Source organism: Aotus nancymaae, unplaced genomic scaffold (assembly GCF_030222135.1).
Source record: "Aotus nancymaae isolate 86718 unplaced genomic scaffold, 86718_ANA_hifiasm-v0.15.2.pri h1tg000062l, whole genome shotgun sequence".
NCBI lineage: Eukaryota > Metazoa > Chordata > Mammalia > Primates > Aotidae > Aotus > Aotus nancymaae.
In genome coordinates this window covers 43,205,977-43,233,741 of record NW_026988476.1, presented here as the reverse complement: position 1 = coordinate 43,233,741, position 27,765 = coordinate 43,205,977, and the positions used below count along the sequence as shown (strand labels likewise).

Here is a 27,765-nt window from a genome sequence, read left to right as displayed (position 1 = left end):
ATGACAGCTAGGGAGTTATTGAAAAATACCCCCAGCTTGGGTAGGATAACACAGAGACTTGTTCCACACCATCCCCTAGAGTGAGTTTCTCAAACCTTAATTAGGGTAAAGAATTACCTGAAGCCCTTGTTAAAATGCAGATTCTGATTAAGTAGTTCTGGGGTGGGGCCTGAATCTCACTTTAACAAACCCCCAGGTGATGTAATGATGCTGGTTCACAGACCACACCTTAACTAGCAAGGCCAGAGTTCTTCAGTGGGATTGGACCCACCTGCCTACAGCCTAAGCATATCTTGTGTTGGCTTCCTTTCTATCCCTGACTCCTAGTCTCTCTCCCACAGTGTTAATTTGGCATCGCCTTTGAAATAAACTAGTTGCGTTTACCCTGTCCTAGAGCCTGTCTGCTTCTGGGGAAACCCTACCCAAAGGAATGTGCTCAGTGAGCTAGAAGAACACAGTGAATCTAGGAGACTAGAACAGAGTGACTGAGGGTTTCAGCAGTAAGAAAAATAAAGGAGCTGGGAGAGGTAATAGGGAAAGAGCGTAAAGACCACGGTAAGGGATTTGGCTTGTTCTGGGTAAAATGCGGTGGAGTAGGGGAGACGCGTTGTAGAGTTTTGAACAGAGGATGACATTATGACATACTGACATTAACAGCCTCACTCTGGCTACTGGTGGGGGTTAAGAGAAGCAGCAGGAAGGCCATTGTATCCACTGCAGAGATTATGAAGGCAAAGGATGGGGGTCTGGAAGGGGAAGAAAATGGGTGGGGGCATGTAAGAAGTCATCAGATTCTAGATACCCAAGTGAAGCAGTCAAGGAAACAATTACATCCTAATAGGCTAGAGTCTAGGAGGGAAGTTCACACTAAGAAATATATATGTGGTCATCTTCAGCACGCAAGTGGCATTCAAAGTTATGGGACTGAATGAGATCATTTAGAATGCAAGTGTACGTAGGAAAGAAAAATCATTTTAAAAAAACAGTCCAAGAATTAGCCTGGGAACACCCCAGTCTTAGAAAATTAGAAGTGAATATGCTTAAGGTCAATGGTGGAAATATCTGTGTGGAGGGATTCTAGTTTTTTATCTTTCCTTACTGTCATTAGCTTGACTTTAGTGTTATCTGTGGAGCCAAAGACCAAGGGATATGCAACACGAATGGCACGTCATTCTGTTTCATTGTTGCCCTGCCAGTCAGGAACAATCTGAAAAGAATCCAGAATATGTTGACAACTCAAATCTGGGAAATAAAATTAAATGAGGTTTCAAAAGTATTGCATAAGCATGTGAAACATCTGACGAAATGGAAAGAAAATGTGTTTTGAACCAGATGAGAAAACATTAAAATGTACTAAGAGAATCAAAAATGTGCAAAGCCCAACAAAACAGTGAAGAAAATTACAACCAACCTCGATGAAAGTGGTAAGAAATGTTATATAATAACCTGAATGCAGGACAGGGCAATGTCTTCTAAAGGGCAAAAGGTCCCTGTTGCTATAGCAATTATAAAAAGCAGGTCAACTTGTAAGTAAGTGACATGTGGAGAATCAACTGCCTCTAGACCAGAAATATTCCATTGATTTGTAGCCTTTACTGGCCCAAGATAATACAACCATTCTTTAAACAGGAATGATTGGAATTTATCACAGAGAGGCTAAATCAAACCCACAATTACAATATAATTGTGTTAAGTTCTTGAAAACGATTTAGGCAAAAATGGAAATAACCTATATATATTAGTTAAAATGTTAAAAATACTTAAGATAATTTGATTTATTAAACTAACATAAAAGTCTTGGATTTCTAAATTGAAACAACTGATTCTGAAATTGTGATCTTAGTTATTCAAAGAAAATTGTTAAGTTTCTTAAACAGTGTTGAGATGTTTAAGATAAATTGATATTGACTTTACAAGTTTAATTTATTTTAAAGAATTACTTAATCACTTGGGAAATTGTTTCTCCAAAAAAGTTCTTATGAAGAAAACTAAATATTTATAAATATTTAGTATACTGTCATTGAGTGATTAAAATGCCAATAGTTATTTCACTGTTTTAGAGGAAAAAGCAAGTATGAATTCATATTTAGTATGACTATTTAGTAAAATGTGGTTTAAAAAGTTAAATATTGTTTTACTAACCTCATGTGTAAATAGGACATGACATTAATTCAAAGCCTCCTTGATTTTAACAAGTGGTAGTTAACATTTCCTATATTTAAAATAGGATAAGATATACAAATGGAGCCGGTAGTGGTGGCTCACACCTGTAATCCCAGCACTTTGAAGGGCCAAGGTGGGCAGACCACTGTGATGTCAGGAGTTCAAGACCAGCCAGGCCAACATGGTGAAATTCCATCTCTACTAAAAATACAAAAATTAGCCAGGGGTAATGGCATGTGCCAGTAATCCCAGCTACCCCAGCTACTCAGGAGGCTAATGCACGAGGTTGCAATGAGCTGAGATCACAACACTGCACTCCAGCTCGTGCGACAGAGTGAGACTCTGTCTCGGGAAAGAAAAAAATACACACACACACACACACACACACACGCATATACAAGTATAACATAAAAGCATAAGAGAATCTAATGTAACTGTAATAAATCAAATATTAATTTAAAAATGATATATGTAAATAAAACGTACATGCTCAGAAGCAGCCCTCAAAGACAGCAAAAAACCTCCCTTGCATTTACACTTCTCATTTTTTGGTAAAGGAATACAGATTTTCTTATATATGCTAACTTTTACACACTATACGAATATTAGTTTTATTTAGAAAAAAACATTAACGAGACACAAAGAAAACTGCCCAAATGAATGTACTCCATAACAGCACTTTCATAAATGGCAAACCTAACCATTTTGTCCCTAAATATAAAGTAAATGGTGATAGAACACTTACAGAAGACTTTATGGCACTATCTTATATAAATCAGACAACCTTTCTAATAAGTGAACACCACGTCCAAAACCAGACCAAACAAATCTCTAACATCAGAAGTATCTCCTACCATATATCAAATGTAAGTAGATACAAGTATAATTATAACATATAAATTCATTTTTATGTACAAAGGAATTCAAACTTGCTTTTTCCTCTAAAACACTGAAATAATTATTGGCATTTTAATCACTTACCCAATGACAAGCGTTGTGCTAAGTCTTTTGGACATTTTTTTTATTCTTGCATGATAATCCAATGAGAAAAATATTCTTACCCCAATTTTACAGCTGGGGATGCTAGAGAATAGATAAACTATTTGCCTATGGCACATTGTGGAGATGCTCAGGGTGAAAAAAACTGTATCTTTCTGACTATGAAGCACCTGCTTTAAACCACATCACTAGAGTGCCTAAAAGAGCAACTACTATGGAACAGGAAACCTGCAAAATGATGTAGACACTAAAAAGGGTAGTTAGTACTCAAAACAGCTGGAAGCAGTGATGCTGAACTCAAGGTAGCTATTGCTCTTTCAAGACACATTTAAGGTTCAGGAACACTTTTAACTGGAAAGCATACAGAAATACTCAGGACAGGTCTCCCGTTAATGCTAGGTCTTTTGGTAGCCCAAATACTATAAAATAAATTACATTTATTATACACAGCAGGCTATTTTCTTGGCATTCCTGCCCTCATGCAGGCAGAGGAATAGCCTGCTTCTGGTGACTTAAGTAAGGGCTGAAGGTCCATTAGTTTAATGACTCCCCCTCCTTTCCCAGAATCCTCTCAACTGAGTCACTGAAAGTTTTCCATGTTCATGAAGTCATAGAAATTCAGAAGCAAAAGAACTTTGGAAGTTATCTATTCTGTTTTGGTCTTTGAACACCTCAAATTCTGCTACAATTTAGCCAACTGCCCCAACTCCATTACAGGAATGAGAGATTAAGGCGGATGAGAAGAAAGGAGAGAAACAGATTTAACAGCATCTAGTGCTGCTAAGGAGAGGTAACACAGAGAAGAATGGCTGCATTTTCCTAGACAGGCTCAGGCCAAAGCAGAAACTTACCTGGGCTTCATCCCTCCCCTCTTTTCATATATGTGGAAACAAAAGCTAAGTGAATTTATGTTACTGGCACATTGAAATGTGTCCCCAAAAGAAGTACCTAAAGAACAGAGACAGAAGGATTTTGAATGTGTTAAGAGAGAGATGCAGCCCCTAATGCGTTTAGGAAAGGCTTAACATTTCTGGGCCTCAGCTTCTTCTCCGTAAATTGAAGGATTTGGACAAGATCAGGATTTCCCCACCTGTGCTGGATAATTCTTTGTTGTGGGGGCTGCCCTAGGCACTACAGAATGATCAACAGCATCCTTGGCTTTTGCCCATTCGTGCCAGTTGCACCTCAAATTGAGAACCACTGAATGAGACCATTATAGATGCATCGTCAGCCTTGGCATATTAGGATGCTAGGGAAACTTTGAAGTTTTTATCAGTAAAAACTTGTGGTTAATTTCTCACATCCTGGAATTCTAAGTTTCCTTGAGAATGAATACAAGACTGAAGGCTGACAGGGACAAGTTAGTGTCCCCGGAAAGGAAAGGGGTCATTCTCTTTAACGAAACCTCTTAAGTTGGCTTGCAGTCACCTAGAATGACAATAATTCTTTACAACCTCAATTCCTAGATGGGAAGACTACAAAATCCCTGAAGTATTACTACCAGATCTGCTTTTCAAGACACAAATTTATGACCATATCTTTATCTTCTCTATCTTTCTGGCATCCAGTGGCTGCACTTAAGAATCCAAATTATCCTTTCGGTGGTGCAACCCCTCCCCACCTTGTGAAACCTTTCTATAAGTAGCTCAGCTTTTGGAATTTTGCCCTAGACTCTCTAGCACTGGGTGCTCATCTATTCTCATTTGTGCTGCTGCCATCTTGGGTGATGGAAAGTTTCCCATGCCTGTGCAAATTAGCTTCCACATTTTTTTCTGAGTGATGGTGCTGGGACACAGGCATCTCTCTGTAAATTGAATCAGAAATCCAGTTACCTGCACAGTGACAACAGTGCATGCATCCAAGAATGAGCTCTAAGTTTAAAGTGATTAGAAGAATGCCAGTGAAGTTAGAGGGAACTTCCCATACAAAGGTTCTCTCAGTTGGAGAAAATGAGCTCCTATGAAGTGAGTCATATAACTAACCGTTTCCTGGGTGCTTCCAAATTCTCATCACCATCACCGGAACATTGTGGTTTGTTTTTGTTGTACAAATCATGCATGCCTATGATTTTTAGACAGAACAAAAAAAAAAAAACATAGGAAGATATAAAGGGAAATAGATACAGTAATGTATATATAATCATATAACATGCTATTCTGCACTTTGGATTTCTGTTTGACTTAATATATCACAAGCATCTAGATATGCCTTGTTCTTTATACTGACAGTGTACTAACACATTTTCTGGGTACATTATACATTTTTTAACAAGCCTCCTTTAGGCAGGTGTAGGTTATATACAGTTTCATAAGACAATGCTGCAAAGACTATCCCTATAAATGTATATGTGAAGAATCATTCATAAAAGAAAAAAACATGGAAGAAGGGAATGCTAATTTAAAATTGCTAAATATTGCCAAATCATTCTTGGAAGTGGGTGTACTAGTTTACACTCTTCTAGGGGGCATTCTGAAGTGGTCATTGGAAGAAGGGTTTCAGACTCCTAGGCCACAGCAAACTGTAGATTAAAAGGATTAGAAAAACTGGGTTCCTTCTATGCTGGTTTTCTTACTTTTTAGTCCCCCTCCCAGGTTTAAAATCTTTTGTGATAGATACAGTGAAACAACTTAATTGCAAACACTGAGGAGGTTCTGAAGTCAGTTTCTAAGGAGTAAAGATCATGTAGTCCAAATTATCTTTGAAAACGTCTTTAACAGCTCACAAAGCACAACATTGTGTATAGTTTTGTATCCACAAATCTGTACAGTAATACGTATGCAAAATGATTAAATGTACAGCAATGTACCATACAAATCAAGTAAATATACTAAGTAAAATTTCCCATCATTGTATGCTTAAATGTTAATCATTTTCAGTTCAAGGAAATAGTGGCTTTTTAAGAAAACTGAAAAATTTAGAATTACTGAGAGAAACAATTATATTTCCCATCTTGTGTTAATCTAGGTGCCTGAAGAAAACCAGGATTAATACCGATGGTTCAAATAAGTTTTCTTAACAAAGGGACAAATTACAGAGGTGTAGCTAAGGTAAGGGAACAAAAAGAGATGGTAAGGCCTCAGAGAGAGAGAGAGAGAGAGACAAAATACACAAGATAATTATTGTCATGCCAGCACCTAAGACAAAAGGAAGAAATCATGTGCTCAGCACCCAACACAAGCTGCTTCGGTGGCTTCCGGGAGTAAATGGCAGACATGCACTTACAGCTAGAGCTGAGACACCAAAGCAGGGAGTGAGAAAAGATACTCTGACCTTTCCCTTCTGCTAGCTGATCTGCGAACTTGACCACAAGCCTACTGGCAAAGAAGGCTGGGTGATCCAAAACACAGGGGTCAGCTTCCTGGGGCAGAGAGCAAGTCAGGGAAGTCCATTCTGGGACGAAAGCCCACTGAATGGATTGGCCAGAGAAATCACTAGCACTAAATTATTCTCTCTATCTCCTTTTCTCTTTCACTTTGCCTGGACTAAATTCAATGACCCTGTGATGAAACGCCACTGTATATAGCGGAGGATTATATGAGAGAGCTCACTGCATTTGGATAATTCTTCTAGCCCACAGAAATAAAGAGTGAAAGGACATACAGACCTCCTATGCTCAAGAAGTTAGTGTGAGAGCCTTCCTGTGGTTTGTGCTTGGATCAATTTCATCAGGCGTGCCAGATCCCTCTCTCATCACATCATGTGCTGTCCTAAAATTTAAAAATTACCCAGGTACATAATATCTCTGAGTTTTGGCTTTTCTTATCTGCAGAACAAGAGGACTGAGTTGGATTGAGGGTTCTCCAACCTGACTAGTCTCCAAAACTTTAGGGGATTCTATTCACAGTCCATATTCTCAGGTCCTTCTTCAGGTCCAATGAATCGGAAGCCTTGGATGTCTGACTCACAGAACCTTTGTATATAAAATTTCACCCAGGTGATGCTGGCATGCATTCAGGCTTGAGAAAAACTGTTCTCAATGATCTTCAAGACAGATTCTAGTTCAAAAATCCCATGACAATAAGATAAAGTCACAAAATAATCCAAAGGATATTTTCTTGTCACTGAATAAAGAAAATTAGGAATTAAAGTATATCCAAAGTAATAGTGGTTCTCTAACCTCTTCCAAAACGTTTTAACCCTGTATGTTTTGCATTTTCAGATTTGTATTCTAATATTGGTAAACAGAAGTACATTACGCATTTTTTTATTTGTATCTTTTTTCTATAAACTAGGAGGTAGGTTCTGAGGCAGTAAGTTTCATTATTAACTACATCTCTGCCATTATTAAAGGAATTTTTTTTACCTTTTTTTTTTAGTTCCATAGGTTTTGGGGGAACAGGTGGTATTTGGTTACATGAGTCAGTTTTTTAGTGGTGATTTTTGAGATTTTGGTGCACACATCACCCAAGCAGTATATACTGAACTCAATTTATAATCTTTTATCTGTAACCCCTTTCCCCCACTTTCCCCCTGAGTCCCTAGAGTCCACTGTATTATTCTTATGCCTTTGCATCCTCATAGCTTAGCTCCCACTCATGAGTGAGAACATATGATGTTTGGTTTTCCATTCCTGAGTTACTTCACTTAGAGTAATAGCCTCCAATCCCATCCAGATTGCTGTGAATGCCATTAATTCATTTAAAGGAACATCTATTTTCATAGCAGTATCCTGTTACCGCTTCTACAGGGGACCACATGAGAAGAACCAGTTTCTAGAAAATTCTCTAGCACAATAACTTGTATGATCTTGGACAAAATATTTAACCTTTAGGCTCTTACCATTATTTTCTGAGTGACAGACTTAGCCTAAATGATTTAGAAGGTCCCTTCCAGCCTAAAAAACCTGTAAGTCTACGAAATGTCAGGTTATATATACGTATCTTCCCTTATTGTCTACTGTTGTATCTTAAAAGAGAATTTTTCAAAAATTGGATACCTTATGCTAAATAGATTATGATAAAATAAATAATTCTCTACAAGTTACCTGCATTTCAAACCTGAACAATCACTCATCAATGCAATGAAGCCACCCAAGAAGGTAGGAAAGTTTATTTGAAAACTGGGCTTCTAGGCCTGTCCAATCATCTCTCAGGTTTATCTGGCCCTGTAATCAAAGGAGTGTTTTCGTGTCAACCTGATTTGATGTACCTTGACATGAAAATGACTTCCTTCCATACAAACTGCTTTTCTTTCTATATCATTCATAACAAAAATGAACAATGCCAGAGAAAGCAAAGCTACCAATAGAATAAAATTACAGTAAGAAACGAGCACATTTGTAACTGAATAATACTTCTCAGGATAAAGAAATTATCTGACATTGAAATGCAAAGTACATATATATCCTCCTTCTATAATCATCCTCAGTCTTTTAGACGTGCAGATTCATGCCTTTGCCATAAGACAAGAAAATCCTTCTATTTAATACTTCCAGTAGCTATTTACATCGTGGTAAGAAAAATGATTTATCAGCAACAGACTATAAAGATCAAGCACTGTGGAAAAATTCAACGTTGTAATAAGCAAAACGTATGACAAAGTTCATGAATGATACGTGATAATTTATTTTGTATAATTTGTTTTGATAATAACATGACCATGTTAAGCAGATAACATACTTGACTAAAATTATATTTAATTTTATGCAGCCAGATCAAAGTTTTATTGTATTAATCTTTGACACTTATTTCTATAGTATCTGTAAAAGGCATCAATGGAAGTCATTTGCTCAGTAACCTGCATAGGTAGGTCATTATGCATGCATGCACATGCACACAGGCTAATGTATACACTTGTGTCCCTTCCCAAATATTTGGTACAACCAATGTTCTGGTTCTTTCCATGTCCCTCTATCAGTAATAATGTCCTGTCAAAATGTAGAAACATCAAATTGTCCAAAGATAATTCCTTCAAGCCCAGCCTGATGTGTATTCAGTTGCTAAAATTATGTTATTTCACGGTATCTAGACATGCTTTGCTATCAAAAACGGTACCCTACTGAATTTCCAATGCCTAAATATCTTTATCAGCAGGAATAATTTCATTTGATTACAGAAAAGACATAAAATGCAAACATCTCCAGGAGATGCAACTTATCAACTGAAAATCAATTACAATAAATATTAGTCATTCTACAAAGCAATGAAGGAAAGCACAAGGGATGATGAAGCAGAGACCAACCAGCTACTAGATACTTGATAATTGGAAGACACGCCATCACAGGTCTAGGAGACTGGCATGGGTGGCTAGAAGTGGTGTACTATGGTTTGAAAGTTTCCATCCTCTCAAATTCATGTTGAAAATTAATTCCCAATGCAACAGTATTAGAAGGTAGTAATCAAATCATGAGGACTCTGCCCTCATGAATGGGATCTGGCGCCCTTATAAAAGGGCTTCATCCCTTTTTGCACTTCTTCCTTCTGCTACCTGAGGACACAGTGTTTTTTTTCTTTTTGGAAGATGCAGGATTCAAGGCACCATCTGAGAAGCAGAGAGCAGTCCTCATTGGAAAACTGAACTGGGACTTAAACTTCCCAACCTCTGGAAACATGAAAAAATAAATTTCTACTTTTTATAAATTACCCTGTCTCAGATATTTTGTTATAGCAAAACAAAGGAAGAAGATGATGGAAGCCACATTTACTTCTACATAATTTTGCTGTGCCACTTTTCAACATTTATACAAAAGTTTTTGCTTATTACTACCACTGACAATAATTTCTAACCCGATTAACCATACTGTCTAAGATTATCTCTAAGTCCTCTCACACCTGGACTGCAATTAGTTAGAACTTTTTCACAATTACCTTTATATTGTTCACAGTTTGTTGTATAACAACTAACAGCAGGGGAAGAAGGTATTTGAATACTGGCTCTGCTTAAGGTGTGCTAAGTAAGTAAGTAACATTCAGCTTCATGGACTATGGCTCTGTCACCTCAGCAGCAAAATGAGGATATTAATAGTCATAACCTCAGGTCTGAATTTGGGCCTTGCCAAAAGTAGAGGCTGTGACAAGGAAAAGAGGGTGGGTAACGTGGAAGGTGGTCCCTGGAAGCAGGAAGGAGGGGCAGGGAGAATGAGGTAGAGATGGAGAAAAAACCTATATAAGGATAAATGACTGAGGCTCCTGCTGCTACTGCTGCTTCTGCAGACAATAGGGGCTTGACTCAGCTAAGACCTCCAGACTTGGGTTCAGTGTGCTGCCCTGAATTGCCCTCCCAAAGGGTGGAAAGCTGTGGCATTTATCCTTGATCTGCTGTCCTCTACTGGTTGAGGGTTGCTGAACAGAATCGCTCCGTATCAGAGAAGACTGAGGCAGAAATCTGAAAAGATGAAGGTGTTCACTTGAGTGAAAGATGAAGCTGAGCATGACCATATGCTCTGGTCCACCAGAGCTACAGCTGAAAACAGAGCAAGGCTGAGTAGAGCCACACGGAATCCCAGGGACACTGGCAGCACCTTCTGAAGCTGTGTGGAGGGTTAAGTGGGAAAACGCACGCAAAGTGCTCACCTCTGTCAGTTTGGCTGCATAAGTTCCATTTTATGACATTGTTTTACTTTCTAAGCTTATTAATAATAGGTAATAATTAGCATTTTAATTAAATTAAATTGTGATTTAATTTAATTATTCAGTTATTTAATTATTTTTCTGTTTCTTCTCTTCTACTTATAACCATGATGTCCCTTACAGTATACATTCAATAGGTGCTAATAAATATTTTTAATAAACAATTTAATGATAACATATGAGTATCAGCTACAATGCCTCTACAATAGTCAGCTCCAGAAATAATTGTGAATTGACTTGAACCAGACCATAATGGTATCAAGGAAGAAAACCACGTCTTTGTGTCATGCACTTTCTCCCTGCAGCCCTAATCTTGAGTTCATCACACTACCAGGACTCAATAAATGTTGATTGACTTATTTAGTTCCCTATGTTGAAATTGCCCCAAGGCAACACTGTTAAAAAGCCAGAGAATGCAGGCAGATGCACATTGTTTTGTGTTTCATGAAAACATCAATAATTGAAGCTATTAATACCGAGTCCCGTTTCACCAAGCTGCCTGTGCCCAGAGCCTTTCAAGAATTCAAACCCAAAAATAATCACAATCAATTCCCAAAATGCTTTCTGGATGGTTTAGTTAAGAAATGAATAGGAAGGTAATTGTAGCATTTGGCTTCTGATTAATATTTCTCATGAATACTTTAAAATCAAAAGAAGGCTGTGCTTTTTAGGTAAGTTGACTCCCTACTGATTAGTTACTGGTTTGGCTGAAAATTTACCCTACTTTTATGTGTTTATTTTATCACCATATTTTAAGTGAGGAAATGGAGCCACAGTGAGGTTAAACAACTTGCCATGCTCATTAAACTTGTAGGCTGACTCTGGAGGCCAGGGTCTTAACCACTATGCTTGGCTGACTCATCATTGACCACTGGCGGGCACTGAGAAAAACATCAAGGGTACCAGGCATACCACCTGCCTCCAAGGAGATGAGGGAGGCAGCACAAAAGCAGGAATTTTCAGTGCTATGGGCTCGCTGTTGGCTTGACCCTACTCTAAAAGCTAAACAAAGACATTTTTAGTTTTGTGGATTTATATGAATCGCTGGATGCTGAGATGTGACGGATTGGTGGCAGGGTGGGGGTGGGGCAAGGCATAGAGACAGGGACCAGTTATGAGGCTACAACACTGGTCCATTTTGTCCATCTGTCTGTCTCTAGCAATAGATATGGTAGTTGCCAGAACTAGGAAAGAGGCAATGGAGACTGAGAGAATGAGAATTTCAATGAAGACAGAGACAATTAGAAGACAAGATTGCCAGGGCTTATTCAATGACTGAATTTGAGGTGATGAGTGTATACCCCATATAGGAAAATTCACTTTTGCTAATAAATGAGAAAAGAGTTCATTGTGTACATTATAAAATCAACTGAAAGTCTGAAAAACTTAGCTTGGGATATAGGGTCAAGGTGACATAGACCCCAGCCAACACTCACTACAGTGAGTTCACCACTACTGGTACCTAACCATGGGCAGCTGCAACTACTAAACTGGATTCATTAGTCTATGTGCAGCGCTAATGTACAATGTCAGTTATCCCTATCTCCTATCACTTCCTCCAATTCAAAGTCCTGGGGAGGCATTACCAATTAGCCAAGTTTGACGTGTGCTCAAAGCATGGCTGCCAGGGGTGGGGAGAAGGTGCTTCCAGCCCCATCAGCTTTCTGGCAGCACACAGAGCACTACTTCCATCTAAAGGCTCTCCTACTAGAAGACACCATAAGAAAGGAATTCAGACACTGAACAGCCAAAAAAAAAACAAAAAACAAAAAAAAAACAAATGTAAAAATGTTCACTACAGTGTGACAAAAAAAAAAAAAAATGTAAAAATGTTCACTACAGTGTGGCAAAGAAACTGCCATGGAGGACAACCCTGCCTTGAACAAACAAAGGGATGGTGGAGCCATTTATTGAGATAGAAAACCCGGGAAGAAGCCGGGCGCAGTGGCTCACGTCTGTAATCCCAGCACTTGGTGAGGCAGAGGCAGGCAGATTATTTGAGGTCAGCAGTTCAAGTCCAGTCTGGCCAACATGGTAAAACCCTGTCTGTACTAAAAAATACAAAAATTAGCCAGGCATGGTGGTTCATGCCTGCAATCCCAGCTACTCAGGAGGCTAAGGCAGGAGGACCACTTGAATCCAGGGGGCAGAGGTTGCAGTGAGCCGAGATTGTGCCACTGCACTCCAGCCTAGGCAACAAGGTGACAGAGCGAGACTCCGTGTCAAAAATCAAAAAAAGAAAAAACTAAAAGAGGAGAGTTCGGCAAGATATCTTGTTTGATGTAACTCCCACAACTCATTATCTCACTCCTCTTCCATGGCTCTCCATAGTATCTAGGAGTAAAAATACAATCTCGAAAAGATTCGAAAGACATAGAAAAGGTGGCCTCTGACCCTTTGTCTATTTTTTTTTCAATCCTCAAATATATCATACCATTTCCTGCCTATAGAACATGGCTAACGATATTTCCTCTGCCCGAGAGGATCTTTTCCTCTCTTTTAGCCTAGCTCAGTGTATTCATTCTTCAAATCTCAGATCAAATACCATTTCCTTAGGGAAACCTTCTCTAACCTCTAAACTGTAATATGCTCTCTTAACATTTTATATTTACTTCTACAGCCGTTATCAAAGTTTGAAACAAGATATTTGTGTCATTATTAAAATTAAATTCCTCTCACCCACTTAGTGATGACAAAGACCAAATATGACTTCTCACTACTATATTCCAGATGCCCAGGCAGGAAAGTAAATACTTATTGAAGAATGAATGAACCAGTGCATGAATTAATGACTGAATGAATAAATATATATAATAGTCTAGGTTTAGAAGAAGACAGCCTCAAGACACTGATTTGGGATCATCAGGATACGAATGATAACTGTAGCCAGTGGAACAAATCAAATCCCTCAAAAAAGAGTGAAAAGAAGACTTAGGATGAGCTATTAATTATCAACTATTAAGCATTTCTTAATGTGATCCATGGGTCACTCTACAGCAAAAGCAAGTGGAGACTGGATGAAGAAATCTATGTCTTTAACAAATCACACACTGTGGTCAATTGGGGGGTGCCTAGGGGAGGGACAGCAGGGGTTGGGGAGGGTGGGGAGGGATAACGAGGGGAGAAATGCCAGATATAGGTGATGGGGAGATGAAGGCAGCAAACCACTTTGCCATGTATGTACCTATGCAACAATCCTGCATGATCTGCACATGTACCCCAGAACCTAAGGTACAATAATAAATAAATAAATAAGAAAGGGATGTAGGAGGGATTGTAGAGCAATAATAATATACTATTTTTTTTTTACTTGGGTGGTGGTTCCATGGTTGCTCACTTTGTGATAATTCATTGAGCTACATTTATACCTTTTAATATTTGCATATTTGTGTTATTCATCAAAAGAAAAAATTTGTTCAATTTATTAAAAAAAGATTCCAGATATTTTTAATGCAACCTGAGAACCACTAACTTTAGCAGTTAGCAGAGAAATACCCTTGACACAGTCCCAAAGTTTGTATTATAGGCCAGGTGTTCTAACTTCTAGAAGAAAGAAGCATAAACGTGCACAAGTAGAAAAAGCATGTTATTGTGCAAAGAATACCAGAGGAGGTTTCAGAAATCCTGGGCCTGTCACCTGATCTCATCATATGCTACATTTACAGCCTACATGAACTACTGCTAATTATCTTTAGGGAATAGAGATTGGAGACTTTGGCTATAGTCTACTCCATTACTGTTTTATGAAGATTCAATATATATGAATATATATATTCAATATATATTCAATATGTTTCTAGAAAATGCAAAGTGGATGTTGATCAACTTGAGAATTTCCTATTAATTTCTCTCAGATAGTAAAATGCTATTTTAAACATTAAGTAAATCATCATTTTATCTATGTGTATAGGAGCATGAGTGTGTGTGCCTTAACTGTAATCACTAAAGAACAGAAACGTAAATCTAAAATCATGGGCTTTCCACAAGACACTGCCAGCATCAGAAAAGGCATTAAAAGTAGGAAAAGCTTAACCTACATCTCTGGGAAATAAGAAGATTATATTCAAGCTGTCATTGCATGTTGCCACTATTATATGCAATCAACATTTCTTTTATCACAAGTTATACAGAAATGACACCTGGATAATCATGTTGCCTGTAATAATACCATGTAAAATGGCAAAATGGCCTGATCGTTTGAGTGCTGGCTTATGATTTGGGAAAATAGCTTGTAATTGCGTTCTACTGACAGATTGGTGCTGTTGGGTAAATCAACATTTACCACCTCAGTTTCTCCATCTTATGCAGTTGAACACTGACACTTAATTTCTGAAATCCTAAATTAGGCTGCATGGGGTAATGCTGGAGCAAACAGAATCTGGAAGAGAAACGCCAAAATGCAAATACTGGATTCGCTACTTCTTGCTTTTCTTCCCCTTCCTCTTAGGTAAGTTACAGTATTTCTGTTTTGCCTCAATAAAATGGGGTCAAAAATAATACCCATTTCATAGGGTTATTGTGAGGATGTGATTTAATACAGTGTAAAGTATTTAGAATAGTGTCTGACACATAAGAAAGGAATCAATAAATGTTACCCATTATTAAGCTACATACCTTCTAGGGTTCCTAAGAAAACTAATGAAAATATGTGTACAAATGCACACATGACAAATTTCATACTCCAAAATAAAATCATCCCTTTTTAAAGGCATCATGGTTGAGTTAGGGAGAAAATGAAGGACATGTTAAAGGCAGTGATGATGGTTGGAGGGATGGGGGAGAGATACATTTATTCTAAATAAAGTGACATTGCTCAATGTATCTTGTGACCTTTTGGCATTGCCTATGGATCATTTCTTCTTATTTCACAGTTCTATGAATCTGCCAATTATTAATCACATATATCTTTGGATAGTTTCTTTAATATTTGGAGGTAGCTGAGAGTAACTAAATCAAGTTTGATGAGTGAAGTAGTTGACAAGATTCTATAGCATATTTTTTTTATCAGAAGCATACAATAGGCTGAAATGAGCCATGATGTAGAAGTCAATCAATGTATTTAGCTCTGTCCAGTTTTACAGACTATGGAGGCAACCTAAGCTAATACCTTTAGTGCAAGAGACAGTTCTATTTGAGTCCATCTCCCTTGGACTCAGCATCAAAATTCTGCTTGCAAATTGAGCTCAGTCCTTGGATACCATATGAACAATAAGGCTTTAACCTGTTCCAGATACTCATTTCTCACCTTGGGCCTTAGTTTAGGTAACCAGGTAATTCTCTTGATAACCTCTCTAGTGCCTCGATCCCTCCTAGGATTTGTATTTCTCTTAATAGTTCTCATTCTGGGATGTTGAGAGCATATCCAAGTGATACACAGAGTTAGAGTCCTAAATGCTTTGGAAGCCATCATCTGTGGTCTGGGGCATACTCTCCAGCTTGCAGGTTTTCTCTGCTACACTGGACTCCGTCTCCTCCTTTGCTCCTGAGTTTTATGCCAGAGCCTAAACTGCCCCCTGGCTATACCTCTTCCATCTACCCCATTCTCACCTAATTCACCATAATTAATTAGGCCAGCTTTTGCTATCTTGCATCAGAGCTCAGAGTTTATCTTATTCCACGTAGCAATCTCAAAAATGATTTCTAATTTTTATAAAATATGTCTCTCTGTTTGAGCCTGGAGAAATAACATGAATGATTTTGACTTACCATCTCTTCTTGAATCTCTGAGATATGGTGGTCTGCATGTAGGCTTTGCAACAACATTCCTAGTACAACCTGGAAATTGCTATATTTCATTGTCAGTTACTATTTCCCTCAAAAATTGCACCATGACTTTAGAAAGGGCAGGTATTCCAGTCTTATACTTTGGGAGCCATTTAATAGTCATAATATGACTGTGTTTATGAACCCTGCAACATTTTTGTTGTTCCTGTTCATGGGTCTCTGTATATCATTCTGAATTTCTTACTTTCTATAAAATTTTTTAATTCTCAAAAACTAATCTTATTGGCACTTAACTCATTCACCCCTAATAAAATCTTTTCAAGTTACTAGCATCACTTCTCCAGACCTACAAAACTTCCTAAAAATATGATACTATCTCTTAGCACAAACTATTATCACTCACTTTTTATTAACAGGGATCAGTATATAACTACATTTGCTAACACAAAATTGGCTGACTCTAGAGGTCAATGCTTAAAAACATGAGCCATAACCTCTCATGACAAAACTTGCCTGCACTGGCAATAGGATGTCAGGGAAAGAGCATCAGATTTTGGATCCTGGGCAAGGCACAATAGAAGTCAGCCAACACCCCTAACTCGCTATGTTAGGTCTTCTTTGTTTTGCTCCTCTGAGACTCAATCATCGCATTTGTAAGATGAGGCTGACAGTACCTTCTCAAAGCTGTGGTGAAGGGTATGAACTTAAAATGCCTACAACTGAGTCTGACAGAATAGCACACCTATTGGTTTCTTTCCCTTTCTCTTAGTTCCATCTCTCACACCAGAATACACTTAAACACTTTGGCTATAGTTAGAACTAATCTCCTCATATATATTATCTTTCTCCCCTCTGAACAAATTTACAAATACATGTATTCTTTGGGTTCTTGTCTTGCCTCCTGGCTGAATTATACCTTTGGGCCTTTTGGGGCTTATCTCTAGCAAGAAGTAGTGTCCCCAGCTGGGTCTCTGCTGCTTCTAGGGATCCTTGGCAACTTCAGTCCTCACAGGTCTCCTTTCACTCCAAAAGCACAGACAGCAAAAGCAAAATAGGCAAATGGAATGACATCAAAGTAAAAAGCTTCTGCAAAGCCAAAGAAACAATCTATATAAAGATGAGACAATTCATAGATTGGAAGAAAGTATTATTTGCAAACCATATATTTGATAAGGGGCCAATATCAAAAATATATAAGGAACCCAGACAAGTCAACAGCAAGAAATTAAGTAACCTCGTTTAAAATGGGCAAAGAACCTGAGCAGATGTTTATCAAAAGGATAAATGCAAATGGGAGATATATCAGACCGTGTTCAATATCTCAGGGAGATGCAAATCAAAACCACAAAGAGGCTGGGCTAGGGTGGCTTTTGCTTATAATCCTAGCTACTGCAAAAGCTGAGGCAGGAAAATTACTTGATCCCTGAAGTCTGAGGCTGCAACGAACCAGGATCATCAACCTACTCCAGCCTGGATGACAGAGACCCTGTTACTCAAAAAAAAGGCTGAAAACCACAGTGTGGTATCACCTCACACCTGTTACAATGACTATCAAAAAGATAAATAATAACAAATGTTGGTGAGGATGTGGAGAAAAGGAAATTCTTGTACACTTTTGTAGGAATGTACATTAGCACAGCCATTTTGGAAAATACTATGGAGGTTCCTCAAAAAACTATAAATATAATTACTAGAAAATACGATCTGGCAATCCCACTTCTTCACAGTCAGTCATGTGTTGCTTAACAATAGGGATGTTTTCTGAGAAATTAGTCATTAGGTGGTTTCGTCATTGCTTGAACATCATAGACTGTACCTTACACAAACCAAACCTCAATGGTATCACCTACTATACACCCCGGATATATGGTATAGCCTATTGCTACTAGATATGTTTAGATACATAAACATTTACCATTTAACATATAAAACATGTCAGTATAGTGATTACTGTAGACAACTGTAACACATTGGTAAATGTTTGTGTATCTAAACATATTCAAACATAGAAAAGGTACAGTAAAAATACAGTATTATAATCTTTTGGGACGACCATCATATATGCAGTCCATCATCCATCAACTGAAATGTCATCATGCATCTCAGGTTAGTATATTCAAAGGAAGTGAGACTGACAGTTCAAAGAGATATCTGCATTTCCATGTTTACTTCAGCAATATTCACAATAGCCAAGATACGAAAGCAAACTAAGTGTCTACCAGTGGATGAATGGATAAAATAGTAGGTGTACACACAATGGAATACTATACAGTCTTTAAAAAGAAAGGAATTCTGTAATTGTAAGAACATGAATGTAACTGAAGGACATTATGCTAAGAGAAATAAGTCAGGCAGGCAAAGGAAGAAAATACTGTATAATCTCAATGATATGTGGAATCTAACAAAGTCAATCTCAGAGAAACAGATTTTAGAAAGATGATTACCTGAGTCTAAGGGTGGGAGTAGGGAGTAAGGTGGTAAAAGGGGAGGTATTGATCAAATGGTAAAAAGTTTGAGCTAGACTAGAAGAATAAATGTTAGAGGTATACTTCACAGTATGGTAACCACAGTCAATAATAACATTGTATATTTCAAAATTACTGAAAGAATAGCATGTTCTCACTGAAAAAAAAAGTTATGTTTTTAAGGTGATGGATATGTTAATTAGCTTGTTTGAATCTTTCTACAATGTAAACATAACTCAAAATATTCCATAATATCTCAATTAAAATGTTATTGTCAATTAAAAAAACAAGAGAATCACTTTACATAACAGATAATTCTAGTGTTTTAGAAACAAAAAATACTAAGACGAAAGGTTATTATTATGTACTGAATTTTTATGGAACATTTTGCAAATTCAGTTGACTTCTACTATTACCAATATTTCTATGCTTCAAGGAAGAGTTACCAAAAAAAAAAAAAAAAAAAAAAAAAAAAGGCTCAAAGTTGCAAAAACAGATAAAATGTGGAATGATAGGAATTTATTTGCAGGCAAAATTTTGCACCGAATGATTTCTACAGGAAAATCCCCTAGGTCTTTTGATATAGATGATTTCTAAAATTTTCTGTAAATACATACCTGTTAAAGAATACATCTATTGCTGTTCTGTTTTAATATGTAGATATTACCAAAGCTTTTTCATAAAATGTAATAATCTACTTAACTCTGGAGGGTTGGCAAATCATTGTTTGTTTTTAAGTTAAAAAATCACTAATATTTTTCCTTAGACTAATTTTAACTTTCAATTTATAAAAAGGAGAAATTAAGAATGCTGTGTGGGCAGGCATATTTGCTACATAGCTTTTAGCCGTGCTCTTCACATGTGCTCTGACGACCACATTCCTCAGAACCATCAAGTGAGCATGTGAATAGCCAGACTCTATCCTTCTGACCTGGACTGTTCACAGGTGAGCTATTTTACTTTTCATTTTAGATTTTGTTGTATTATGTTTTTAATTGTGTGTGTGGTGGTTGCTCTTGTTTTATTAAAGGGTATATATTACATCAGTAACTCGTATAATTTTAAATGCATATGCCCAGCCCCATTGTAGGATCACCAAGTCACAATGATCTGTGAAAATATGCTTATATAATTGGTCATTTTAAAAGAACACCCCAGGAACAACTACTACAAAAGCTTTCCAGATGATTCTAAAAACCAGCCAGATTTAGAACCACTAGTCTAACAAAATATATACCTTAGGAAATTTTATATCCTTACTTAGAATTCAAAATATTCTGACAGTTTAATAACTATTCAGAAAACAATATATATACAATGATTTAAAAATCAGGAAGTATGCTGACTTCCAATATCACAGTCTTTCTGAACAAGATTTTTGTTCTTCTGCTAGGAAAATTATTAATACTTCAAACTGACTTTAGGTTATAATTTCAGGTAAAGTGTATCAGATTTCAAATACAACACCCTTCAAGCAGCTGTTACAGTACAGTGTGTATTGCACTCTACAAATCTTGATTTATAGTAGAAACACAAAAAATGAACTATTTCACATCAAAACCTCAGAGTCCCAGAAACCTAATGCCTTTTATATTAGTACTGGTTTCTCATGAGTATCTCTGAGTTGAACTAAACCTAGTGGCTGACTCTTCCTCATCTATTATCAGTTTTTCCAACCTAAAACTTGAATAAAAACAACCTTTGAAGTAAATAAGCATATTGCTGTTCTAAATAGACAAAGTAACAATCCATGTAATTCTGGATACACCAGTTAGGTAAGTTTGACATTAAGTTAGGTAAGTTTTCAGCTTCTGTTTCCTCACCTGTAAAACGGGATAATAATAAAATAAAATAAGTAGTGGTGTTATAAGAAGTAAAAGAATGAAAAACAGGTAAACAGCCTAGAAAGTGCCTAACAGTAATTGTGAGTAATAAACTTTTATATCTATTCATCTGAGCTCTCAGGAGATAAAGTCATAGTCTTAGCAATTAAAAGCCACAGTGTGAATTTGGATTTGGCTTTAAAGTTTGTGTTTTTTATTTACTATTCTGCCTCTCTTAATTCAGGCATTTATCCAACATATACTAACTCAATGCCATGTGGGTATAAAGCACCATGCAAGTTAAAGAATTAAAAAAAAAAAAAAAGATATCTTGCCTCTAGATTATTTTGGAATAGAAAATGAGAAATACACATAAATTTAAGATGAAAGTCAGTGCCATAAGAGGCAACTATATGGGAATTTTGAGGCGGCAGTAAATAGTTAATTCCAGTTGATAGGTGTTACAAGGCTGGAAGTGGGGGATCAGACAGTCACCATGATGGTGTAGGTATAAACACAGCTACACAAATGGTACCAACTCAGCAGGGGCCAGCAACAGTGGAAGACTTTAACCTCATCAGGAAGCTTCTGGCCACACACACTCTAAGGTCTCTCCATCTACTGGAATGCTGTTCAAGGTAAAGGTTCTCCAAAATATTATCACCAAATATCCACATCTATAAACAATAGGGTTTTCTTGTCTTCTGGATCCTGAAGACAGCAGTTGAAATAAATAATTCACATGGGTGAGCTTATGATTCCATAAAGCTATGTCAGAGGGACAGCATCCCACAGTTTGACAGCAAGAGCTCTGCATTTCAATCTGGCTAAGGTTACTTATAGAGAAAAGACAGCACTGCTACCTAATGATAACTACGTAGCCATGGAGGGAAAAATCTGTTGGCATCTGCCCAAAGCCCAGTAAGCAGATGGCCATGGGCACAGAAACCATCATGACAATTGGCACCTTTTTGGGATGCTCTGAGCAGGAAAAGGGCCTGGAAAATGTCCTTCTTTGGCTGCCCTTCCATCAGAGGCATATGGGTGGCACAGGATAGGGAAAGCTGCCTGACTGCTGCCAAGGGGCGCAGAGACAGCCTTTAAAATCTAGGCTACTGCAGCTTCCTGGGTAGTCAATCTGGTACCTTTCAGCAACCAGAGACCATCTTAAAGATGCATGCGTGTGCTGATGTCCTCTAAGACAGATGATACCCAACAGATTCCATTCAAAGTTGGCTCACCGGATAAGAAGCAGCCAAGCTCCAAGAGGACAGAGGAGTCTGAGTCCTCCAAAGCCAGGCCTAATATGTCAGATTGTTTTATCTGTGTTTTTATTCTTAACCAGGTGGCTCTAGATAACCAAGAGCATGTGTGTTTTCCAAGGTTAAGTGCCACTGGATGACTAGGTTTGTTAGCTGGTGGAAGGGTCACCATCAGTAACAATCTGTTTTGCAGAGGCTTGCTCAATAGGAATTTTTAAAAATTGAAGAAGATCCATTTTCCTGAGATGTATGATCTTGTCCTATTTATGATATTGCCTAACTTTTCAAGAAACTACATTAATCAATTGGCATTAAAACATTTCTCTAACAACAGACATACACAAACCACACACACACACTCACACACACGTGCTCACACACATACACTCACACACATGCACACACACATGCTCACACACTTCTTAGTTTTTATTTGCCATTGAGTAGGCTTCTCTGAATCAACAGCAAATAAAATAAGTATCAAACTGCTGGCCTGAAACCCAAGAAATAGCAACTGAATTTCAGCAACAAGGACTTCTGACTCTCAAAAATCACTGATGTAAGATAGATATTATTACAATATGAATTACATTTGTATAACATTTGACTACTTTTCACTCTATCAGTTTTAAACATAGTTGAGGATTACCCATCACTGCAAAAAAAAAAAAAAAAAAATTCACAAAATGTCACGGCAGCCAATGCATTCCAGATCCCTTTGATTTATATTATTTTTAAATAAGTTACATAAACTGTTTTATTTTATAAAAACAGATCTTTAAAAGGCAGCAAAGCCTAGTTATTTCAGTTGTCTTAGAAATTCAAATATTTAGCAGTAAAGATTTCTGATTATTCAATAATCTTCTCATATCAACCAGAAAATGGCTAGTGTAGAGGAGTCTGATCACAGCTTTGGTGAAGACAAAGAAGCTGTAATCAGCTACTGGCTGCAGATATTATATTATTTGATAATAGCAAATAACATTTGATCATATATATGAAGTATTATGTAGAGTAATAGCTTAGTTAATGATGACAATCCCATGATCAGGGAACATAATATGCAATTCATTTAAATTGAGATTGTAACAGACTATCCCAAAAATGTAATTATCATGCAACTAAAATGGTAAGGGACTGGAATAAGTGCAGAGGAAATTGGGTTGAGAAATAAAAAGTAAACAAACTCATATATTTAGATGTAACTATTACTTTCCAAAAGTATATATTCCAAAGTTGTTCCCACAAGAAAGCAAGTAATCTTGTTAATTAAGGTACTCTTCTCATTTCCATGGTGGAGAAGGGATTTTAATCTTAGGGAGGTAACTACTCAACTCTATCCTCTTACTGATCTCTTTTCAAACAATAGCTTGTGACCACTCAGGCATGGCCTGGGGCATTGGCCCTATTGCTCTCCCTGACTGTGTGAGTAGGTTGTAAGTGAGCCCGTGGTCTTCCATGGGACTGGCCTATCATAGCCTGTGCTACAACTCTTCCTGTGGGCAGCCCCTAAATTGTTAATGGATAGGAAAAGGAGTGATTAAGTCTCAGACTTCATCTTTTCAGATTTTTTTAAGATGAACTACACCTTTCTCCCCATCCCTGTAAACTTAATGAACCAAGAAGTAGACCCCAGACTGTTGGCTTTAATCTTTTGTTTCACTCACCTTTTCTTTGATAACTGATGCCACAAAGTTTGTTGATATAAAATGAGATCTGTGCCTAAATTTAGCAGAGAAATCTGATCCACAATGTGTTGGGTTAAGTTTGGGCTCATTCCAATATGACCCATTTAAAATATTGTTTGATTTTAAATCATCAAGCCCAACTTGTTAGGGGAGCTACTTGAGTAAAATAAAATGTCCCTCAAAGTAAGCATGAAAAGTAATTGCAAGTAAACTCTTTCAAGCAAGTTAAAATAGAATATGCTCTAAAGAAGTGCTACCCAATGTTAAAACACAATTAGCTCACAATATAGCATTGAAACATGAATACCTCCAGCCAAGATCTTCTCTTCCAACTCTGCCATTTGCTTTTTATAGGCCCTTAAAGCTGCTTCTTTGAAAGAAGGACGAATTCTCTTTGGCTTTGTGATCTCCACAGGCTGTTGAGGAATGTTCTGGTTTTCATCTTCTCTTATTTCCATCTCAGCTGATGTTTCATTTAAGGGTTCTAATCCCTCTTCACTAACCACATCATCTGCCGGACCATCATAACCCTCATCTTGTGGGGTTTCATAAGGTGTTTCATATGAAAGGTGATCATATTCTTGCATTTGTTCATCTGTTTCAGTAATACTAGTCCTGTTTTCTAGTTTAGCAAGGACTTGTTCCATCACTTCAACATAATCTGTTTCATTATCGGCCACTGGTTCACTATAATCCTCCTCATCCTCTGCTTTATAGTAATAGGGCTCCGTGTAGACATCAGAGTCAAGTGTGGTACTTGACTCATTTGCAGTTGATTGAGATAATGTCCGAAATCTCCCCATTAATGAAGAGCCACTGTCCTCATACCCACTCAGACTCTGTGTGCTTTTGTTCCATACGACTTCCAAGGCTGACTTAGCCCTCTGCAGAGTAGATCCAAATTTTGGGAAGCTGAAAGTCTTATCAGAAAGGTCAATGCTTAATCGACTATGCCACGATTTGGGTGGGGCATCCTCTGAATCATCACTTTGCAATTCACTTTGACTTCGATAGATCATGGACAACTGGTTTTGATTTTGGTATAGCTCATTAGAATTAGCTTCCTGATAAGAGTCATATTGGCCAACCCACTGGCCTTGTGGTTCATTATCCAAGCCAGGGCATGGAGAAGAGTTGTCATCTTGAGTTAAGTCGTAGCTCTCTGAGTCATCTTGAAGGTCACTGTGGCACTTTCCCAAGTATTCCAGGTCTTTATTGTAAACACCAAGCTGTTGGTCAGAAAAACTGTTTGTTTCATAATCAAAACCTTCCTGGGTAGATGAATCCAAGCCTAAATCAGCTCCTTGCTCTACTTGATTCCATTCCTTCCATGGAGAAAGATCCTCATGTAAAGAGAGCTGAGAATCACTGTAACGACTTTGGTCTCCAGATGCACACACCATGCCATTACTCATTCCACTATCCACAGTTTCTGTGTTTTCTATTTCAGTCTGCCCTCGGATACCCTGAATACTTCCATTCAAACGCTGGTCCTTGGGACTGTCATACAGGGTAGCTGTTCCTTCCTGTTTCCTCTGCCATAGCTCCCGGTCCGAAGATGACAGGAGAGAGCTTCCATTAGTTCTGGTGAAAAACTGATTTTCTGAGAAATCCTCTGAGTAAGACTGACACAGTTTGGAAAAATCTGATTCAGAACGACTAAGTTTAGCAGTGAAAAAATCACTCTGTGAGTGCCAGAGAGGTGTTGCATCTGCATAATGGGTTGTGGTTTGCTTTTCCAAGATATCTGATTCTGGCAACTGTGAGGAGATTTTATCATAATCTGATTTATTTGAAATTCTGCTGCCATTAGCAGCTTTATTCTTGGATCTAGCACTGTGTGATTTTGAGCTTGGTTTGGAAGTACTTCCTTTTGTTGGAAGCTCTGACTTGGAAAGCACAGCGTAACTGTTTCTATTGAGGTCAGATTCAAGATCTTCATCACTGTCATCAGGTGACTGCCAATCGTTCTTTTTGATTTTTACCTCTGGAGTAGACAACTTTATATCCATGCTCTCATATGTCTGAGAGGATGGTATCCCTTTCTCTTTTCTTTCTCTGATGTCATGAGTTAGAATATCTGTTGAGATTCCAACACCTGTTCCTTTGAGTTTATATGATTTTTTTAAGACAGAATCCCTTTGCTGAGGGGTTTCAAAGTACACAAGTATGGGTCGAGGCTTTGCATTTGGGCAGTCCCTCTGGTGCCCTATCCTCTGAGCAAATTCAATTTTAATAGCATTTGGTGCATCTGAAAAACCCATTTTATCTATTAGAATTTGGTACACCACACTTTCAACATATTCAAATCTTTCTTCAGGCACATTTAAAAATCTCAAGCTTGCCTTGCTACCCATATGACCTAAGTGCTTAATATAATCATGGATGTCTCTGGTTTCCCTCCGAGACTGGACAAACCCTGTACGTAGCTGCTCAATTTCACTTTGTACAACCTCCACGCTGCTGGAGATCTCATCAATGGAGTGTTTGAGAGCATTGACGTGCCCTCGTAGTTCACAAAGTTCTGTTTCTATCTGACTTATTCCCTGAAGTTCCTTAAAGATCATTTCCATGACATCATGTGTTTGGCTAATGCAGCCAGAGGAACTGAACCCTGGATCCAGGGAATTTGTCTTTGGGTTTCGAGCAGTTCTGTCCAAAGACTTGCTTCTTATTCCCCAGGACTTTTTCATGGTGCTTAACTCTGAGTCTGAGGAGACACACTCTTGACTCTTTTTCCATTTTCTCAGTTTTCGTAAAGCTCCCAGTTTTAAGCTATGTAGAGTACGCTCCCCATCGGAGCTGCCCTCAGAGGGTGCAAGGCTGCTTGAACTCTTTCTGTTGCGTCTAACTGGCATTGTGTGTATTGGTTGTGCCTGGTTTTCTGTGCTACTCCTTAGTTCATTTAATGATTCTGAGTAGGAACTCTCAATTGAAGACAGCTCTTGAAGCAGATCCTCATTATCACTGACGGTTACTTTAGTATTCTTCTGTAGACCATTGGCAATAGCTACTCGGTAACTGAATGTTGGCGAGAGGGAAAACTCTTTACCAGCCTCGTCTTCCTCAGTGGATAAGTTATGAGTGGACGAACACTTTGCAATCTTCTTTACAGTGCTTTTAAAGGTGTAAGAAAACTTGGGGGATTTGGTCTGGCCAGCAGTAGGAAAGTCTTGATCCTTTTTCTGCTGACGATTCTCTTTTTTTTTGTTTGTATTTCCCAATTTCTTTGTAAACATTCCTTTGCACAGCTTATGAATGTAAGGTAATATCAAGCTCTTGAAAAAATTAGCCACCATGGAGAGCAATTAGTACAAGCTTTTCTGCCCCAAAATAGTAAATAAGGTAACAGGATGAAAATCTGAAAATCCAAGGCAAGCATCACTGTTCAGATACTCTGTGCCTCATTGGAAAGAGCAGGAAGCGCAGGCATGGCTCCGCCACATTGTTGCTATCCTGTGCAAACCAGAAGCAAAGCTCCATCTACGAAAGACATTCTTTCCTGGAGGAGGAGTTTCATGAATCTCTCTCATTTCCACATAACTCCATGTAGCATCTAAAAAGAAATGAATGTTAAAATGAATGTTAAAATAAATATCAGAATTCAATTCTAGATTTATTCCATTTACAACATATTTCAAAAGTCTTCATAATACACAATGTATGAAAAATTGCAGAGGAGATAGAATACATGAATTTCAATACACATTTACTTTTAAAATAATTAGTTAAATCAGTACCAATAACTATGTTTATAATGTTTTTTGCTAAACCACTTCTGGGTGGGCACAACTGAAATAGTAATAAAAGGTAATAATGATTATTTAGAAAACATTGAGTAATACGGCCGGCAATTTATACAGCCATATTAACTTCATAAAGTCATTTGTACTTTACTTTCTTTCCTAATGTCATGTTTACTTACACAAACATAAGAATTTAAATCTAAGTGTATTCCCCTCACATTCCAGATACTCAAAATTCACAAATTAATATTATCTATGTATATAAAACCTGTTTTTATACATTCAAATAATCTTTTCTTGATCACAAAAATAAGTAATCTCTATGAT

At 37.6% G+C, this 27,765-nt stretch overlaps 1 protein-coding gene across 1 annotated transcript in view; it reads right to left on the bottom strand.

The window, feature by feature from the left end:
• Positions 1-26,994, bottom strand: part of UNC13C (unc-13 homolog C) — a 617,099-nt gene extending 590,105 nt beyond the window's left edge. Inside the window, exon 1 of the mRNA XM_012469803.3 lies at positions 24,000-26,994. Coding sequence (XP_012325226.2) covers positions 24,000-26,991 — 2,992 coding nt within the window. The 5' untranslated portion in view covers positions 26,992-26,994. The remainder of the gene's footprint in view (positions 1-23,999) is intronic.
• Between the last annotated feature and the right edge of the window lie 771 nt (positions 26,995-27,765).